General features: G+C 40.4%; 1 protein-coding gene across 1 annotated transcript; it reads left to right on the top strand.

The window, feature by feature from the left end:
* Positions 1–678: 678 nt before the first annotated feature.
* On the top strand, positions 679–17,189 carry SERPINE3 (serpin family E member 3). The gene is made up of 7 exons (XM_068674091.1): positions 679–968; positions 5,241–5,474; positions 6,543–6,740; positions 12,397–12,595; positions 13,494–13,594; positions 15,141–15,227; positions 17,089–17,189. Exons 1-7 carry the CDS (start codon positions 710–712, stop codon positions 17,187–17,189), a joined length of 1,179 nt encoding a protein of 392 aa, XP_068530192.1. The 5' UTR covers positions 679–709.

Here is a 17,189-nt window from a genome sequence, read left to right as displayed (position 1 = left end):
ATATTTCTAAAAATATATTTGCATACGTTGTTCAAGAGGCAAACTGATGTAAAAGAATGCTATTCTGTCATTTTAGCATTTTTATTCCTTTAAATACAAATCTAAATATCTCTTAATATAGCACTGACCAATGCTTGATTTCCCATAAAAATCCAAAGCGTTGATTTTGTGCTGCAGGTACTGGAGCCTTTTGCAAATACAACATTTTTTTTTTCTTTTTTTTCACTGGGATAAATTGCACGGAAGGAATATCTGGGGGGAAAACCTGAAGACAGCCTTTTGCAAACGTGGATTGAAACCCCAGCCCGGAGCCTCCAGCTGAACACCTGCCCCTCGTGGGGGGCAGATTTCCCTCTGGGAGTGCTGGACGTGACCCTTTTTCTGCTGGGGACGGAAAGGAGCTGTGGGTTTTGGCAGCACGGAGAACACACAGCTTCCAGCGAGGTGTCCCATCATGCGTGCAGGTTGCTGGCTTTTAATAGAGGAGTACAGTGTGTGCTGTGATGGCCAAACATCCTATATGGGTACAGCAGCCGGGAAAAGCTTGGTTCTTCTTAGCCAACAGTCGTCAGCATGTCCCTACACCCCGTTTTTTTATGGCAACAAGATCTGGCCAGGTATTTTACTAGTGATCATTATTTTCTCTAAATATCTGTGTTATTAATTGCAGGTATGGTTATCTGGTGGAGAGCGTTCCCAGCTCACCTTCATGTTGCCCGTTATCTTCTCTGTATCCGTCCTGTCTGCTTGCTGCTTAAAGCAGGGTAACTGCATTTCCTACGATGAGCTGAGAGACCTGAAGACTGACTTTGCTATCAATCTCTATCGCCACATCTCCGGAGCAGAGAACAGAACCAACCTGGTGGTTTCCCCAGCAAGCGTGGCCATTTCTTTGGAGCTGCTGCAGTTTGGAGCCCAAGGAAATACCTTTACAGAGCTGCAGGATGCCCTAGGATACAACATTCATGGTAATGTACTGCTTAAAAAATACTTCTTGCCTTATGTTTTGCAGAAAATTCACAGCTTTACTTAGAAGACAGTGACAGCAAACATCATAAACTTCTTTTTCTTCTGTCTCACAGCAAAGATGTAATTTAGAAATGTTTTCTCCACATTTGATAGACAGGTATCAGATGCATAAAGGACACTTAGTAGCAGATGCACACATTATTATTCCTCCTTCTTTTGGGGTGATGCTTATTGTTTTACTTCACTGAAGTACAATTATACCTAGAAAAGGTACTCCCATGAAAAGCAGGAGCGATCCTGTTTTCCTAGGGCTTTCTGGTTCCTGTTGTGTCCCGGTCTCCACCATGTCCTCTACAAGGAGATGATAGGAAGAAGATAGTAATTTGTCTCCTATCCCACTCAGAAATTTTATGAATTTGATAGAAACTGAATTATCTTTATGACTTTAGCCCTATTCCTAATGTTACTACAACTAGCCAAAAAGATGAAAAGTTAGCAGAAGGAAGTTGGCAGACAGTGAGATATGCTGACAGACGGATGGTGCAATTGCATCTTTCCCTGAGAGCAGGCTAAAATAAAATTCTCACTGGGAATCTGGAAGAGATATGGAAAAGGCAGATGTCTCAGAAGCCAGCATTAAGAGAGCAGAATTGAAGGATGCTGTTTTCATTTTAACTCTGGATTATCCTACCATCTCACACCACATGGCAAAAACTATTTTGCATGATGGGCACAATGCTTATGAGAAGTGGATGACTGCCTCATCTTCAAAATTTGCAGCTTACATACAAGACTTATGTATAGAGATGACACCATTATCCCTCAGCATAAAATTTACTTTCAGCATCTGAAGACTAAGGGTAAGACCTACAGGAATTTCAGAACTATCCTGTAGCCTGCCTCAGCCATCGTTACCATCCTCTATATCATTGATATTCAAAACCAGCACAGCAGTAAGAGCTGACTCTTTTTGATATAGACAGATACAGATACATGTACTGACACAAGGACAGTGTCTCTATACCGTGAGCAGGTGATATAATGACACCTTGCCTATAAGACTCCCTTTCTGTAGATTTAGTAGGGTAATTTTAAACAGCAATAATTCATACAAGGATTTTACCTTGGTAATTGTCACACTTCTTGTCATGTAGGGGATCTATTAAGAAAAAAGTAAGAAAAAAAATTAAAGAGAACATTGCACATTGAAATTTAGGCACAAACTTCCACACAAAATATAACAAAGAGAAGTGCAGAGGTTGTTAATGACCTGCTAGCTCTTTTGCACTGTCTGACTTCTTCTGTCTTCTCACATAATACGAAGCAAATGTTTTATCTCTACTTTAGCTCTTGTGGCACAAGCCACGTGAGTTTTGGCTTTCAGTAGTATTAATGTATGAATGTGGGAAGAAAAGTAGGATGGGATCTATTGCTATTGGTTGTAATAGCAAATTTCCAGTGGGGGATTAGGAAATGACCAAAATCAAACACTTTAAGATCAAATACTTTGAACAAATTTCCTATCAGATGAGTAAAACCAAATATATATATATGCATGTCTGATAAAATTCCATTCTTCCATATTTGCATTAATATTTTAGTCAGTCTTTCTTTCACAATAATGAAGGATGTGGTTAAAACCTTGGCAGACTAAAAACAATGAAAACATTGATGGTTCATTCACTATTCACAGAGAATCAGCTCTTACATGCACTTGTAATCTTCTTTTAACATTTGGAAGATTTGTTCACCTTTATTCTAGTACTAAGAAAAACAATGTTTAAAGGATGTCTCTCTAGACAGCACAGATAAAATGTTGTATTTTAAAATATTTTCTCCTTGCTGTTTTCCTTTATCCATCATAGAGTATTTTAAAGCAAATTTGAAATGCTTTCTGAGTAAGAATTCAGGACTTTGGTTAGCTAAGCACTTTGATACAACTGAAGTTACAACCTCAGGATACCACACCTCGCATTAACATCTGCTTCCAATTTACCATCTTTGATTTCTTACATCCTCCAGAGAGCTTGCCAAACACTCCTGCACTAATGAAAAACACACAAGGAAAGCACTTTACACCTCAGACTGTGTGAGTTTTCTTGACATCTGTTCAAGGAGTTCAGTATTTTATCCCTTAAAGAGTAATAGATCTGAGTCTTAATACCAACCTTCGTATAGGTGATTAGTCTTCCTGCAGGTTATTAGAGGAGAGCTATTAGGTTAGAAAGCACGTGCTGGGTTCTTGGGTGGTAGAAATAGTGAAGCTTTCCCTCTACTCCAGCGAAAATCTGAGCAGATGTAGTAGAAGTCTCCTGTTGAGATTAGGGACCTGGCTAGGAGCTGGAGACTAATGGCAATCCTCCCCTTGACTTGGTGATCAGCCCGGGACAGGCTGGTCCAGGTGGGATGGATCCAGCCCACCAAAATCCTCCCTGGGTTATCAGCCCCAAATCGCCCATGTCCCAGGCAGCAGCCCGGCCTGCCTTCCCTCCAGCTCTGCCTACAGGAAACGGGGTGCTTCCTTCCTCTGACTTAGGCACTCCCTGGTGTTAAAACCAATATTTCCAGCCTGAGCCATAACTTAAGCCTAGCCATGCCCCCTTTGGGGTTTTGGGTACCTGGGATCTGCTCAGGGTGCCCCAAGTGTACAGGCTGAGGCAGAGGAGCACCTGAGCTGAGTGTGGCCCTGAAGAAGCTAGGGCACAGTACTTATCTCCAGTACTTATCTCCATGAGGATGGTGGCCAACAATTGTATGACAGCGAGTTACTGAGCTTTCACACAGAAATTAGGACACATGGTGACATTTCACCTAGGGAAACCATAAAGGCCCACTGGTGCCACAGAGCCAAGAGGCACTGATGTCTTGCCGAAGGACTGCTGCCCCTTCCCCAGGGCAGTCTGTTTATGGGTAGAGGAACCTGATGGAAACTTCTTAATGGCAAGTCACAGACTCAACAGGACTTTCATTGGGTGGGTGTAGGCACATCTCCTTCAAGGGCTAAGGGGAAGGTGCTGACCCACACACATGGGAGGCCTGAGGTTTGGCGTCAACGCTGCGCAGTGAAAGTGTGTGCCTCAGGAGGTCACCTCAGAGTGAATTGTCTCACCACAAACCATTAGAGTGAACAAAATGTTGACAACTAGAAAAGGCTGCTAAACCATCCTTCAGGAAAGCCTATTAGAAACTCTGAGATTTTAGAAACACAAGATCCTCTACGTTTGGAAAACTCACCTCCCTGTTGGCCCACGCCACAACCCTGTATCCATCACAGAAACCCCCACCGTTGGCCTACCATGAACTCCCCAGGAAAAGGAGAGTGGGGCACTATTCCACTGTTTTCATTTTTGGACAACGTACTAGATAATATATTATTGAATTTTTGAACGATGCTGAGTTTGTAGTTTCTACAAGCATTTTGTAGGACCAGAATAGAATTTAAAAGGCTCCTGGCAAACTGGAGAAATGTGTGAAGCTAATAGGACACGATTCAATAAGGAGAAGTGCAAAATTCCACATTTAGAAGTAACAATCAGCTGTTCAAGTCTGGGAATTAGGAGCTAACAAGGAGGTGTTTTTTTTTTATAAAAGGATCTGAGGGCTCTTGGGAAATCCTAAAAACTGAATATTAAATGTGAAATATAATTGTACTTCAAAACACACATCAGGAAACTTAGCAGCTCTACTTAGCATTGCCAGGCAATACTGGGTCAGTCTGGGGCACTGTCCTTCGATGATAATAATAATAATAATAATAATAATAATAATAATAATAATAATAATAATAATAATAATAATAATAATGAGGGCCAAGGGTAGCAGACAGACCTGGGGCAGTCAGGGAGGTGCTCCTCCTGGTATGGGTGGCATTGACGATGGCACGAGATGTCTGTAACTGTACCACTGGCAGCTCAGCAAGTCACAGCTGGAGGTGCTTGATCTAACGGGAACTCAGAGAGTGCCCAGAAGAGCTCAATGTTCCTTACAAACTGTAAGAGCTATATTCATGTAGAGGTCTGAGCCTGATGTTGAATCACCCATTTGACATATCTGTGCTGGAGTGCTTTCTGCAGCAGCATGAAGAGTGCTTTTCTATGCCCAGTGCATCACCGTGCTTGACAGTAATACCCCATAAAGTCAAGGGTGCTTCAGTTGTGACAGTGCTGTAATTTTCAGAGAGCACTGGTGTCAGCTGCTGAGCCCTGCTGCAGTCTCTGCTGCCTTGGCCTCAACATGATAACTGCAGTTTTTCCCTCTCTCTCACCTGGCAGATCAAAGCGTGCAGGATTTTTTACACACAGTGTACGAAGGAGCAGGCGACTCTGGCCAGGGCACGGTGGTCCAGCTGGCATGTTCCTTCTTTGTGCCCACCGGCGTGATGCTCTCACCCCACTTCACTGCACGTGCCGCGCGCTGGGCAAACAGCAGCCTGCAGCAGACTGACTTCACCGACCCCAACCGAACCGCAGCCCAAATACAGGAGTGGATCTCCAGTAACCTCGGAGGTAGTGTAACAGCCCACGAGAATGATTGCACATGGATAAAATGTAAAATGATAACCAGAGAGCATGCACTTAAACAAGTGTAAATACAACCAGGCATCTCACCACGCTCCCCGTTGCCTAACCAAGACCAACAGCCAGGAAATCTAGTTCTTGTGGTGCTGCTGCTCATTTCTAATGGAAGGGAAGAGCCAGCATATCTGTGAGCACAAGCTTGCAGTATTAAGCCATCAACCGCATGGCCTTATTCCTCTAGTTTTTAAAATGGCAATCCTATGCAGGGCTTTCAGTTTTAATGAGGAGCAGCCCAGCTCCCCAGGGACAGAGCTTGCCGTGCTGAACGCCTTCACGCTGCGCTGGGGAACGTGCCGAGCTGTAAGCTCAGCACTTAGGCTCCTGAGTTTAAAAAAGTCAAAATGGGAAATGAAGAGAGTTTGCTTTCCACACAAGCAAGGAAAGTAGTAAAATGAGATTGTATGTTAATGAAAAAAAAATAATTGGAAAAGCAAGTCCTTAGAAGCAACAGACCAAGTCAATCCCTGATTCGCCCCATCGACTTCAGTTACATGAATGTTAATTTGGCCATCAACATGTAATGTGGTGTTTAACACAAACATTAAAGCTGTTATTGAAAAAAAAAAATAATCTGTGCTTCTCAAATGGACTGTAATAAGTGATCCAGCTTCAAGATAGGAAATTATCCCTCTAGAAGTGGGTACTAGAATGGGAGTTCGTATTGTGGTACTCAGATGAGTTAAAGGTGGATCACACCTACAAAATTCTTTGATACCCAAAGTGGGATGAGTTGAACTGCTAATTACATTGGATATGGGGAGAATTAGGATATGAGCTTCAGTTGACTTAGTTACTTCATCTTTGTACAATGGCCCTCAGTATTGAGAAATTTGAGCTCGATTATGGGGATGACATGGACCAAGAGGCAACCTTGAGGTCCACGTAACTAGTTGTACGATGATTCTTGCCATTTGGGCTGCTGAGCAGTCCTGGCCTGCTTTATTTCTTCACAAACAGGACAGCCTGTGTCCCCCTCCCCATCTCTTTCCCATGCAGATGGGGACTTGCACGGCCTGCCTTTGGAGGGAGCAGCATCGCCACTCAGTCGGGTCACTGTGGTGAGCACCATGTACTTCAAAAGCGTGTGGCTAAAGAAGTTTTCCTTTATGGATACGCAGATCTTGCCTTTTACCACGGCGGAGGGCATAATCCTGAAAGTGCCCACAATGCATCACACAGCTGAAGTCAACTACGGTAACTGTCCTTATCCCTGACTTTCTCTATAATACAACACAGAATATTTTTACTTATTTAGTTTTCCACAGCTACTGCACTAAGCTATTTTCCCAGCTGAGACAATGGTAAGAAAAAAAATAACCTATAACAAAGACACCAACTGGGTGACGGAATCAACTCCTAGTCCCAGGCAATCACAAAATACATACTTGGTTCAACATGGTTCCTAAAACATCTACTGTCCCTTGCCCATCCCTAACAGACCAACACTTGCCAGCACCCATCAACAAGCTTGTCATAGCCCCTACCAATTTGGCTTGTGGGTTGGGTAAGGAATTTCCTGTCCCCTCACCCTGATCACTGTCCCTCAGGTGTGTAAGCACCAGAGAGAGGGTAATATCACTGTGAGCATCAGTGCTCTGGTCATAGTCTGTCTCCAAGGATTTAGGGTAAAATATTCAGGGCAAATTCTGCAACAAAGAGGAGGGGAATTTTTCTGGCCCTTACATCCATGGAAGACGTACGAGGAATGGCTGAGGGCACTGGGCCTGTTCAGCCTGGAGAAGAGGAGGCTAAGGGGAGACCTCATCGCAGTCTACAACTTCCTCGTAAGGGGGTGTCAAGAGGCAGGAGACCTTTTCTCCATTAACACCAGCGACAGGACCCGCGGGAACGGGGTTAAGCTGAGGCAGGGGAAGTTTAGGCTGGACATCAGGAAGGGGTTCTTCACAGAGAGAGTGGTTGCACACTGGAACAGGCTTCCCAGGGAAGTGGTCACTGCACCGAGCCTGACTGAATTTAAGAAGAGATTGGACTGTGCACTTAGTCACATGGTCTGAACTTGGGTAGACCTGTGCGGTGTCAAGAGTTGGACTTGATGATCCTTAAGGGTCCCTTCCAACTCAGGATATTCTATGATTCTATGATTCTATGATCCAGCCAGTGGATGCCATCAGTGTGGAATTAAAACACTAAGAATATAGGTCAAACATGTATTTGTATAATATATAAACACATTGTATTCTCCTTTCAAATGTTTAGAGTATAGAGGTTGGTGACACAAGGATTCATACTGTAGACAATGTTCAGCAACCCGGAATTCTTCCATTTAACTCTACAATCCCTTTTCAAATATAAAAAACTCCTTTCCCTTCTGTTCTAAATTTCAATATCTCACTTGGATAAAAATCTTTTTAATTCCTGATCTAAATTTCTTCAAGGCTAGTTTATATCCCTTAGTATTGTGCAAGATATAACCTTTAACTTAGTATTTTTTTTCATCTTTAATATTTACTCCTAAATGTATTTTTGAGTGAGATGCCAGGCTCATCTAATCTCCTCAGTAAATAGGTATTCCAATTCTCTATTGTATTTTCCCATTTTGAATTAATCTTCCTTGAAAGTAAGGAACCAGAAATTTATATAATAATTTTATTGAGTCATATACATGCTCAATGCTATGCTCTTAGTATTTATATGCTTTTGCTAAAATGCCTTTCTTAGTTCATTGGGTGTTACTCAGGCTGCGCCCTACCTATTTTGTGATTTTCCACTCATCGCTCCATTTTTTTTTTCAGTTGAGTCCTGGGTAAATCAAGGGGAGGGAAATCTCAATAAATACATGCCCTTTTTTGTGAGTTTCTGAGACATTATTGGATTTCCACCACCCCAGTGATAAAAGCAACCTCACTGTTCAGCTTTGATGAAAATCTTGATTATTGGCAACACTTTGGAAAGCCACTGGTAACTTCTTTTCAACACAGGAGCCCCTTCAAGCAGTTGCTTGCTAGCTTCCAGTTCTGGCTCTAACTGACATCATTTCTACCTGTAAATAGCATCATAGAGAAACCGTGTCCAATGTTTCACCTAAAACTAGACGGCTGGATCTATGCTTTTTTATCAAGCCAATTATCCAGTCAAAAAGATTATAGATTTGTTTGCTAGGGTCTATCTGATTTGCAGTTTATCTCACTTCCTATTTCCCTCTATGACTTGATTATTCTTTTCTCCAGGGTATACTCAAAACTTTTCAAGGGAAGACCCAAATTTTCCCAGACAACTTTCTTTTTCTTTATAAATACACTCTTGTTTTCTAGACTACTGTCTAGAGACACAACCTCTGAATTTACAGGTTTATGGAAAATCTTTGCTAACACACTTGCAATTTCACATGCAAGTTGTCTTTGAATTCTGAGGTGGTAATTATGCAGGCCCCAGATTTGTCTCTCTGAAGTAGGTTAAGCCTCATTTCCATTTCTGGTACTGTAATTCCTCTTGTTCTTTCCTCATTTCCATTAGGTATCTCACCATTATCTGATGATATATCAAAGTAATTCTTTCCCATTGCTTCCAGTAAAAAAGTGGAGATGAATCTAAAAAAAAATTGAATTCAGTGTTCAGGAACACCATTTATCCTTCATTTTTCTCTTATTGTTTTTTTATATGGTTAAAACATTTTCCTTTCCTGGTCAACAGTCACATCAAGCAGGCAGTTGGCCAGATATTGTTTCTATACCTCTTTATCTCTGAACCATAGTCAACCTGGCAAAGGAATCATTTTTTCTAGTCTTTGAAAGCTTGCCTGTACTGCTATGTCTTTGTTTGTGGTATTTCCTCTTCCAGAAAGCCCATGGTGTGTCAACCACGCTTCTTCCTCCTGCTGGGACCACCCACTCCTGAGCATGTTCACACTTCTGACTTGGAGAGCTCCCATCCCTCTTGTGCATTCTGACTTTTTCAGAGGTTAATTGACTTTACCAAGGAGTGCCAAGTTTCCTTTTCCAAAACCCACTGCCTTCTCATCCTCATTGCTGAGGATTGTAAACTACTACATCAGCTCACAGTTGTTCAGCCCTGGGTGACTCTGTATCCCTAGCTCACTGCAGGATCTTTGCCACCCCTGAAATCTGGAGGAGCATCGTCATTTGTTCCTTCACAAGTTATCTGGTTAAACAAGTGGGTTTCTTGGGACTATCAGCTCAGGAACAGACCTTTTATCTGAACAGTTAGTAGGGTGAGACAAAGAAATGAGAAGTCTGAAATGACTGAATGCTGGCATATATAAATGGAGAACTTGGGTAAAGACCAGTGATCAGGAATTCAGCAGCTGACCTACATTACCTGAGCATAAATGTGCTCAGAGGCCTGTGCAAACTTGGTGTAAAATTAGTTGTCGTCGTCTGACCATTTGTCTAAATAGAAGAAGTTCATCCTGTTCATCCGTAATACTTCCATAGAAAAGGGAAGTTACCAAAATACTAGGGTTACCTCTTCATCCAGTTTGAAATGCATGAGCTTTCTTTAGCTGGAGAGACTTTTGAGGAAAGTAGAAATGAGACAGATCACTGAAATTTTACTGATTTTCAGATTTGGTAGGGACAATTCAGTCTTTGTCCCTAGAGATGCTACAAACATCTCTGACAAATCAGTTTGAAATTAATAAAAAAAAAAAAAAAGACAGGCTTACTACAACAAATTAGAGACACAAGATAACTTTCCTTCATTATTAAACGATCGCAGCTGTATACTGTCAGCACCCAAAATGCAGAGTTAGTTGTGGCCTGTATTGATCTAGCATTTACAACATTGTTTATCCTTTTAACGTGACCATGCAGAACAGATCAGCCTGGGGACAATTAACACTGCTCTCAGTAAGTGTCAAAGTACTATTTACACATGGTTTCTAAATGCTGCAGCTATTTTGTGTTGGTTTTAGTGTTGTGTTTTGTTTTGTTTTTTCTCCTAAGTGATTTGTTGACTATGTTTGAATACTGATTTAGCATGTGTATATATGGTCCTTATGGGATGCTCAAAACCAGCTCAAGTGAGGAAGATGAAGCATCCTGACTCAGTTATCTCAAGTCTTTGGTTTTCTTTTAATTAACAAGCCAGGTCTGTGGACAACACAAATTGAGACACAAGCTTCAAAGTGTCAGCATGCCCACAAATTAAACCACTCCTGGCCAGTGCACAACAAATGTAAATGTCTGCTTGCAAACAAGGTCATTTTAGAGCAAAAGAATCCATGTGCTGGGAATTGGTTTTATGAGTGCAATTCCCTCACTGCACTGCATGGTGTGAGGGTTAATCTAAGAGTCTAAAACTTAATCTAGCAGAATAACCAACATTTAATGAATGCTATCTAACATAGAATTGCAAAACTAACAAGCATTGTACATGAAATATTTGAGACTTTCCATAGCTATATATTTCTGAAAAAATATTTAGCTTTGATGAGCATTAGCTAGCTATGTTTTGTTTTTTATTTTATAGCTGCTGACTCAAAAAGCATGAATATCTAACCTTAAAGATAAAACTACTACAGTTTGGTGAGAAGCGAGTAGATTATTGTGGATAGCCTGCGCAATGGCAATTATAAGTCACTTACTTGTAATTTGTATTTAACTCTGTCGTGGTTTAACCCGGCCGGCAGCTAAACACCACGCAGCCGTTCGCTCACCCTCCCCCCTCCCTCTCTGGGACAGGGGAGAGAAATGGAAAGTGAAGTCTGTGAGTTGAGATAAAGACAGTTTAATAAGACAGGAAAATAATAATAACAAAAATAATAATAACAATAATAATAATAACGATACAATAGTGATAATATGAAAGTAATAATAGTATGTACAAACAAGTGATGCACAATGCAATTGCTCACCACTCGCTGACCGATGCCCAGCCTAACCCCGAGCAGTCCGGCCCCCTCCCCCCGGCTAGCCACCCCTATATATTGTTTAGCATGACGTCAGATGGTATGGAATACCCCTTTGGCTAGTTTGGGTCACCTGTCCTGGGTCTGTCCCCTCCCAGCTCTTACTGCACCCCCAGCCTGCCCATTGGCAGGACAGAGCAAAAGGCTGAAATGTCCTTGGCTTAGTATAAGCACTGCTCTGCAACAATTAAAGCATCGGGGTGTTATCAGCACTCTTCTCATCCTAAGCCAAAACACAGCATTCCACCAGCTACTAGGAAGAAAATTAATTCTGTTCTAACTGAAACCAGGACAAACTCCTTGCACATTATTGCTGAATGTTCCTGAAATGATATTTATTGGATCAACAGATGAAAAAATGAGGAAAATTGTGATAATTGGGTTTGTTCTGTTGTTTAACAGAGCTCACTAGAAAAGTCCATATTAATTGTTCAGCAAAATATAGAATTAAAATGGTACTTTAAGATGTTTTTTACAAGATGTTGCATAACTAATCGCAAGGTTGGAAGCCAAGCAGCTATTACTTTTGACAATATTTTTCTAAAACCTTCATTTGATTTTCATAGTTTCTAGGCCTAGATTTTCAAAACTAATAAATTTGGTGCATAAGTATAACCCTAAATACTTTATCATTTAATGTAGCGATTTGTCTCCTGAAATTAGAAAAAATATATATATATTTTCTTTTAATGGTAGTAAAGATGGAAACATAAGGCAAAGTAAGCTTCAGTTAATTAAATAGTATACTCTTTTTTCATAAATTCTTTCAGCAATGAATTTTTAGTGAAAGGTATTACAGATGGAAATCAGGGAGAGAACAGTACACTTATTGAAAGAGCACACATTGCAGGAACAGTCACCATCACATTGCTGTCATTGCCTTGGTAATGTTTTGAAAACCTCCAGAGTTATTTTTTTTCCCACTTCAATGGGGAAATGAGATCTGTATTTGCCCACCTACAGGCCAATTCCAGACGGCAACTCTGGAGCCTTTCAGTGTGGTTGAGTTACCCTACCTAGGGGAGAAACTCAGCATGTTCATAGTGCTTCCCAGTCACAGAAGAACGCCTTTGTCCCAGATTGAGTCTCACATTTCTGCCAAAACCATAACGCTCTGGACCAGCAGCTTAAAGAGGATGAAGATGGACGTTTTTCTACCTAGGTAATTTTATTCCTCAAAGATGGCTTCACTACTCCAGTTGTCACAATTACGAGTGATAGTGCTGGCATGAGTAACCTCCAAAACAGAACTAAAAGTGATACTTTGAGATCTCTTCTTCACAACCAGAAAAGCTCTAACCCTTTAATAAGAGGTGAGCTGAGAATACCAAAGTTTTTCAATATGTTCTGTACTATTTAGAAAAAACAATAGTAGCATATTTTTTACAACTTACTACATACTACAAAAAAACACTGACCAACTAACTTGTCCCCACTTCAACTCATACCCATTTTTCTGTGCACAAAGCAACTTTCAGCCATACGTTTTGAACATTAGTCATTAATTGTTGCTACCAAATGCACATATCCCTGGTAGTACTTTCTATCAGATACTCAAATGAAATCACGTAACAAGAGGAATCTGGCACAAGCAAGCCTTTTGTAGCTGCACCTATTGTATCCATCAGCATGGAAGGGCCTCATTACACATTCCTTACAATACATTCCCCACATTAACAAAGCACTGAAAAACAATCTGTACATTAATACTCTTTTCCTCCAAGCTAATTTTTGGTAATGTTTCAAAGAGCCCTTTTGCGACAGCTAAATAGGGCATTAATAAAATCACATGCAGGGAAACGCAAAGTTCATGTGTCAAGAAGAATGAGCAGCAGGCTGATTGCAAGAGGTGGAGGCAAGAGATTCTTCCTGTTAATGTCTTCAAGTGAAGATGAGTTGCTTTTCTGGAAAATATGCTTAATCAGATGAAAGGCATTGAGATCATACTGAAATAGATGGCTGAAATGCAAAGGCTTGAAATAAATTGTATCTGTTCCACCTTTTAGCTCTATGAAACTATGAATGCTGCATTTAAATCAGATCTATCATCTTAATTCCAGGTTCAGTATTCAAAGCCTTTTTGACCTAAAGACAGTTTTTTCTGCCTTGGGAATTCGAGATGCATTTGATCCCGTCACTGCTAATTTTAAAGGTGTTTCAGGTAAGAGGCTTGACTGAATATAAAGTGGTCATTGACACAATGGTTGTAGACTCTCAGAGCATATTTGAATGATTCAGTAGACCTGGGCCCACTGGACTGATTGTGCTTCCTTCTCTACAAACTCCAAAACACAAATCACATTCAGCCAGTCTAATTTATTATTGATAACTCCATTTTGAGCTGTTGCTTTGTAGAAAAGAGGAATCTGATAGGGACAGGGTTGGTTTGGGGTTTCCCTTTTTCTACTTTCACCGAGTAACCCTGCTTTCAGCCACAACAACTAGGGAGACCTCTCAAAAAAACCACTCCTATCAAGTCCAGCATTTAGTTCACCACTGTCCACGTGGTAGGAAAATATTCATAAAGATGAAAGAACAGGTAAATTAAGGTAAAAATGAGGAAGAAAAGGCTATTCACAGTGACTTAAGTCACCTGGAAAGTCCCTGTAATCAAAGAGGCAGTCGAATTTGTGCATTTCTGCTCATGCCCTGCCTTCCTCCATCAGCAACGGAGATCTGAGACATGCTGTCCTCCCTAGGCTGAAGTAACCTGATGCCACTTTCATGTGTTATCTCACTCTAAAGATGTTCCTACATTGCCTCAAAGTGATGCTTTTCTGTGGCCCAAGCCTGTGACAGAGGACATGCTCAGACAGAGATTCAAGACAAACGAGAGTTTTAACCTTTTCTATGATTTGCTGGCACTTGGAGAACGCTGACCCAAAAGCCACGCGATCCTACGATTTCAGCTACATGCTGAGCTAAGAAGTCCTTAATATAGAGCTAATTTAGATGTTCAGGCTGTCTATATTCATCCATCTATAAAGACACATCTATGAAAACACTGAATCAAACTTAGAATTGAGGATCTTCTAACATGGAAGCCAGATTCAGAGAAAGCAATTGAGAGGGAGACGCATACTGTGCTGTCCTGCTGGATTTGATGTGACAAAGGAACCATGGAAAAGAAATGACAGTAGAAGAAAAGCTGGTAACATGACATATGGTATTCAGCAGCAGTTCACGTGTTGATAGCACATACTCCATGTTATTGCAATAAGTTCCCTGAAAGGTAAACATTGTCTAAAATTATATTCCTTCTAGTAAGTGTTAGGTATTTCATAAGCAGTGCAATCTTAAGAACATTTTAAAAGTCATAAGAAGGGCTTCAAAGATCAACTAGTAATAGTAGTTATGTTTCATTTATTAAAAAAAAAAAAAAAAAAAAAAGGAAACCAGCAGAGGCCAGGCACACATCAGCATTTGCAAAGCAGAATCAGATCCTGATGCAGGCAGCGCTGCTCCAGCTAAACACCAAAGGACTGGAATCCTTTGGCCTAGCTAACCTGCAGGGTAGTTTAGTTTCAGTCAAAGTAATTGCCCAGACAAAGTATCTGTTATGCATTTCTTATATCCTGTAGGAAATATTAAAAAAAAAAAGGTAAAAGCATTCCAAAATAATAAAGAATTAAAATGTTCAAAGTGAGGTTCAAGAAGCCACTGCTAATATTGACTTGGTGGTTTTTGTTTTTGTTTTTTTTCCCCAGAGCAAGCTGGTCTTTACATTTCAGAAGCCATTCACAAAGCAAAGATTGAAGTAACAGAAGATGGTACGAAGGCATCAGGAGCTACAGGTAAATCACATATACAGATATAATTATCACTCCTGAAGCTTATCACTATAAAAACAACAGCTACTCTTTCCTTTAAAGCAGCATGCCAGCATTTAGAAGTATGCCTAGTCTAAAGGCAAACATTTGTATCTAACACATTTCCATTTTACCTTTGTGATTGCTCATTAGAGCTCTTAAAACTCTTCCCTTTCCATGTCTGATGTTCAATTAAGCATGCAAATGATCAAGTGAAATCCAGCTTTGCCAGCCCAGGGAAAATCCAGTTTAACAAAATAAACCCAGATTTCTGTTGGTCAGATCATGAAAACAAAAAAAGGTTACTATAATTTTATCCGTAACTCCTGTTACAAGGTTTGTTTTCTGAATATTGCTTTTTTGGTAAGCATGCAAGTTCATGATGTGAAAGTTTCTTCTTTGTGAAAATAATTCCTGGCTTGTTACTTAAGCACTTAAAACTTGCAATGCAGTAGTTTCTTATAACAGATAATTTCCACACACGCAGCAGGGACTGGACTGCAGAGTTAACAAGTTACCTTTGTAAGCTGAATGATGTTTCCACAAATCCTCCATCACATACAACAGGGGAGTTAAAATTACTGAGTTGTGTAATTTTTTAAACCACCTGAGCTTTATTAAAACACCCTGCATTTTCATCTCCTTTATGGAAGCCTCAGATGCTCCAGAGATGCTCCAATCCAGAAGAGGCCACGATTTGTGGGTATTATACCCACAGCAGCAACTTTGAGTAAGACACATGTTATATATACACATACTTATCACAACCACTTGTCATACTAAGTTAATCCTACTGTAGAGCTGTAGAATTGTAATTCTCATGGCAATTTTCATCTTTAACAGTGCATTCATATTTTTAGTCACTTTTTACTGGCAATTCCTGTACAAAAGGAAAGCTTTTAGGTGGCTCCAATCACATACCAAAGATTGTTGCAGTCAGACAACATCAGACCTTTCCTAACTCCACTGAAATCAATGCCAGCACCTCCATTGATTCCAGTCAAACCAAGCTAAGAAACTGGTTTAAAAAAGTCTAATTATGTTTACTACAAAATCTCTGCCGCTAGCCACAGTGACTCGAAAGCTAAGGTAGCTTTTCTTAGAAGCACTGAAATAGCGCCAAACTTATTTTATTGAGTCTTATTTTATTGAGTCCTACTTGAATTTTTCAATTGGATTCTGTTTTAAAGACTCGTTAAATTTTTGTTTTGTTTTGTTTTTCTTTGGACAATATAGTCTTAATACTAGATAGATACAAGGCAGAATTCATTAAAAACAGCTTATTTCAATAATAGCTTTCTGAGCCATCATACGTTTTAGGGACAATTTATTTACTCTCATTAACCCACACTCAGAGAGAAAGTTAGGTCATGCAGCAGTTTGAGATCAAGGATGCTCAGGTTTTGTTGAGAGCTCTGACAAATTCCAGGATGGCATACTACTTCTCTGCTCTTTCCCATTGTGAAGAACAGCAATTTAGAAGAATATATTCGTGCCTTATCTTTTGACTGGAACAGCAGAGCTAGGAACTGGCTAAGGGGGTGTGTAATGGCATGGTATGACTTCAGCAGAGTTAGGGCTGTAAGAACAAAGATTTTGTTACCTTTGAAATCCAGAGCCAGACTGACTCACTTCAGCAACGAAGTACACATGCATCATCTGCCTGTAATCTCTCAACACTTCTTCATTCACCTAGACTGATTTCACTGCTGGCTAAAATCATTGTTTTATCCTTAGAGCAGCAGTTCAAGCTCTGGTGTTTGGTACCACAAGTTCTGAGGGCACTGCACAGAAGATGGAATGAAAACAGACACATTTTACTAACATTTTCTTCATTGCATTACAGCAATGGTATTACTAAAAAGATCTCGAACTCCTGTTTTCAAAGCAGACAGACCTTTTACATTTTTCCTGAGACAAGCTAATACAGGTATGTATGCTGTCTAA

This window comes from Anas acuta, chromosome 1 (assembly GCF_963932015.1).
Source record: "Anas acuta chromosome 1, bAnaAcu1.1, whole genome shotgun sequence".
Taxonomy (NCBI): domain Eukaryota; kingdom Metazoa; phylum Chordata; class Aves; order Anseriformes; family Anatidae; genus Anas; species Anas acuta.
This window is presented reverse-complemented; position numbering and strand designations above follow the sequence as displayed.

Coding starts and splice junctions, on each gene's coding strand:
- SERPINE3 (XM_068674091.1), top strand. CDS start 710: ATGTTGCCCGTTATCTTCTCTGTATCCGTCCTGTCTGCTTGCTGCTTA. Junction 5,475..6,542: donor GATCTCCAGTAACCTCGGAG/GTAGTGTAACAG, acceptor TTTCCCATGCAG/ATGGGGACTTGCACGGCCTG. Junction 13,595..15,140: donor TAATTTTAAAGGTGTTTCAG/GTAAGAGGCTTG, acceptor TTTTTTCCCCAG/AGCAAGCTGGTCTTTACATT.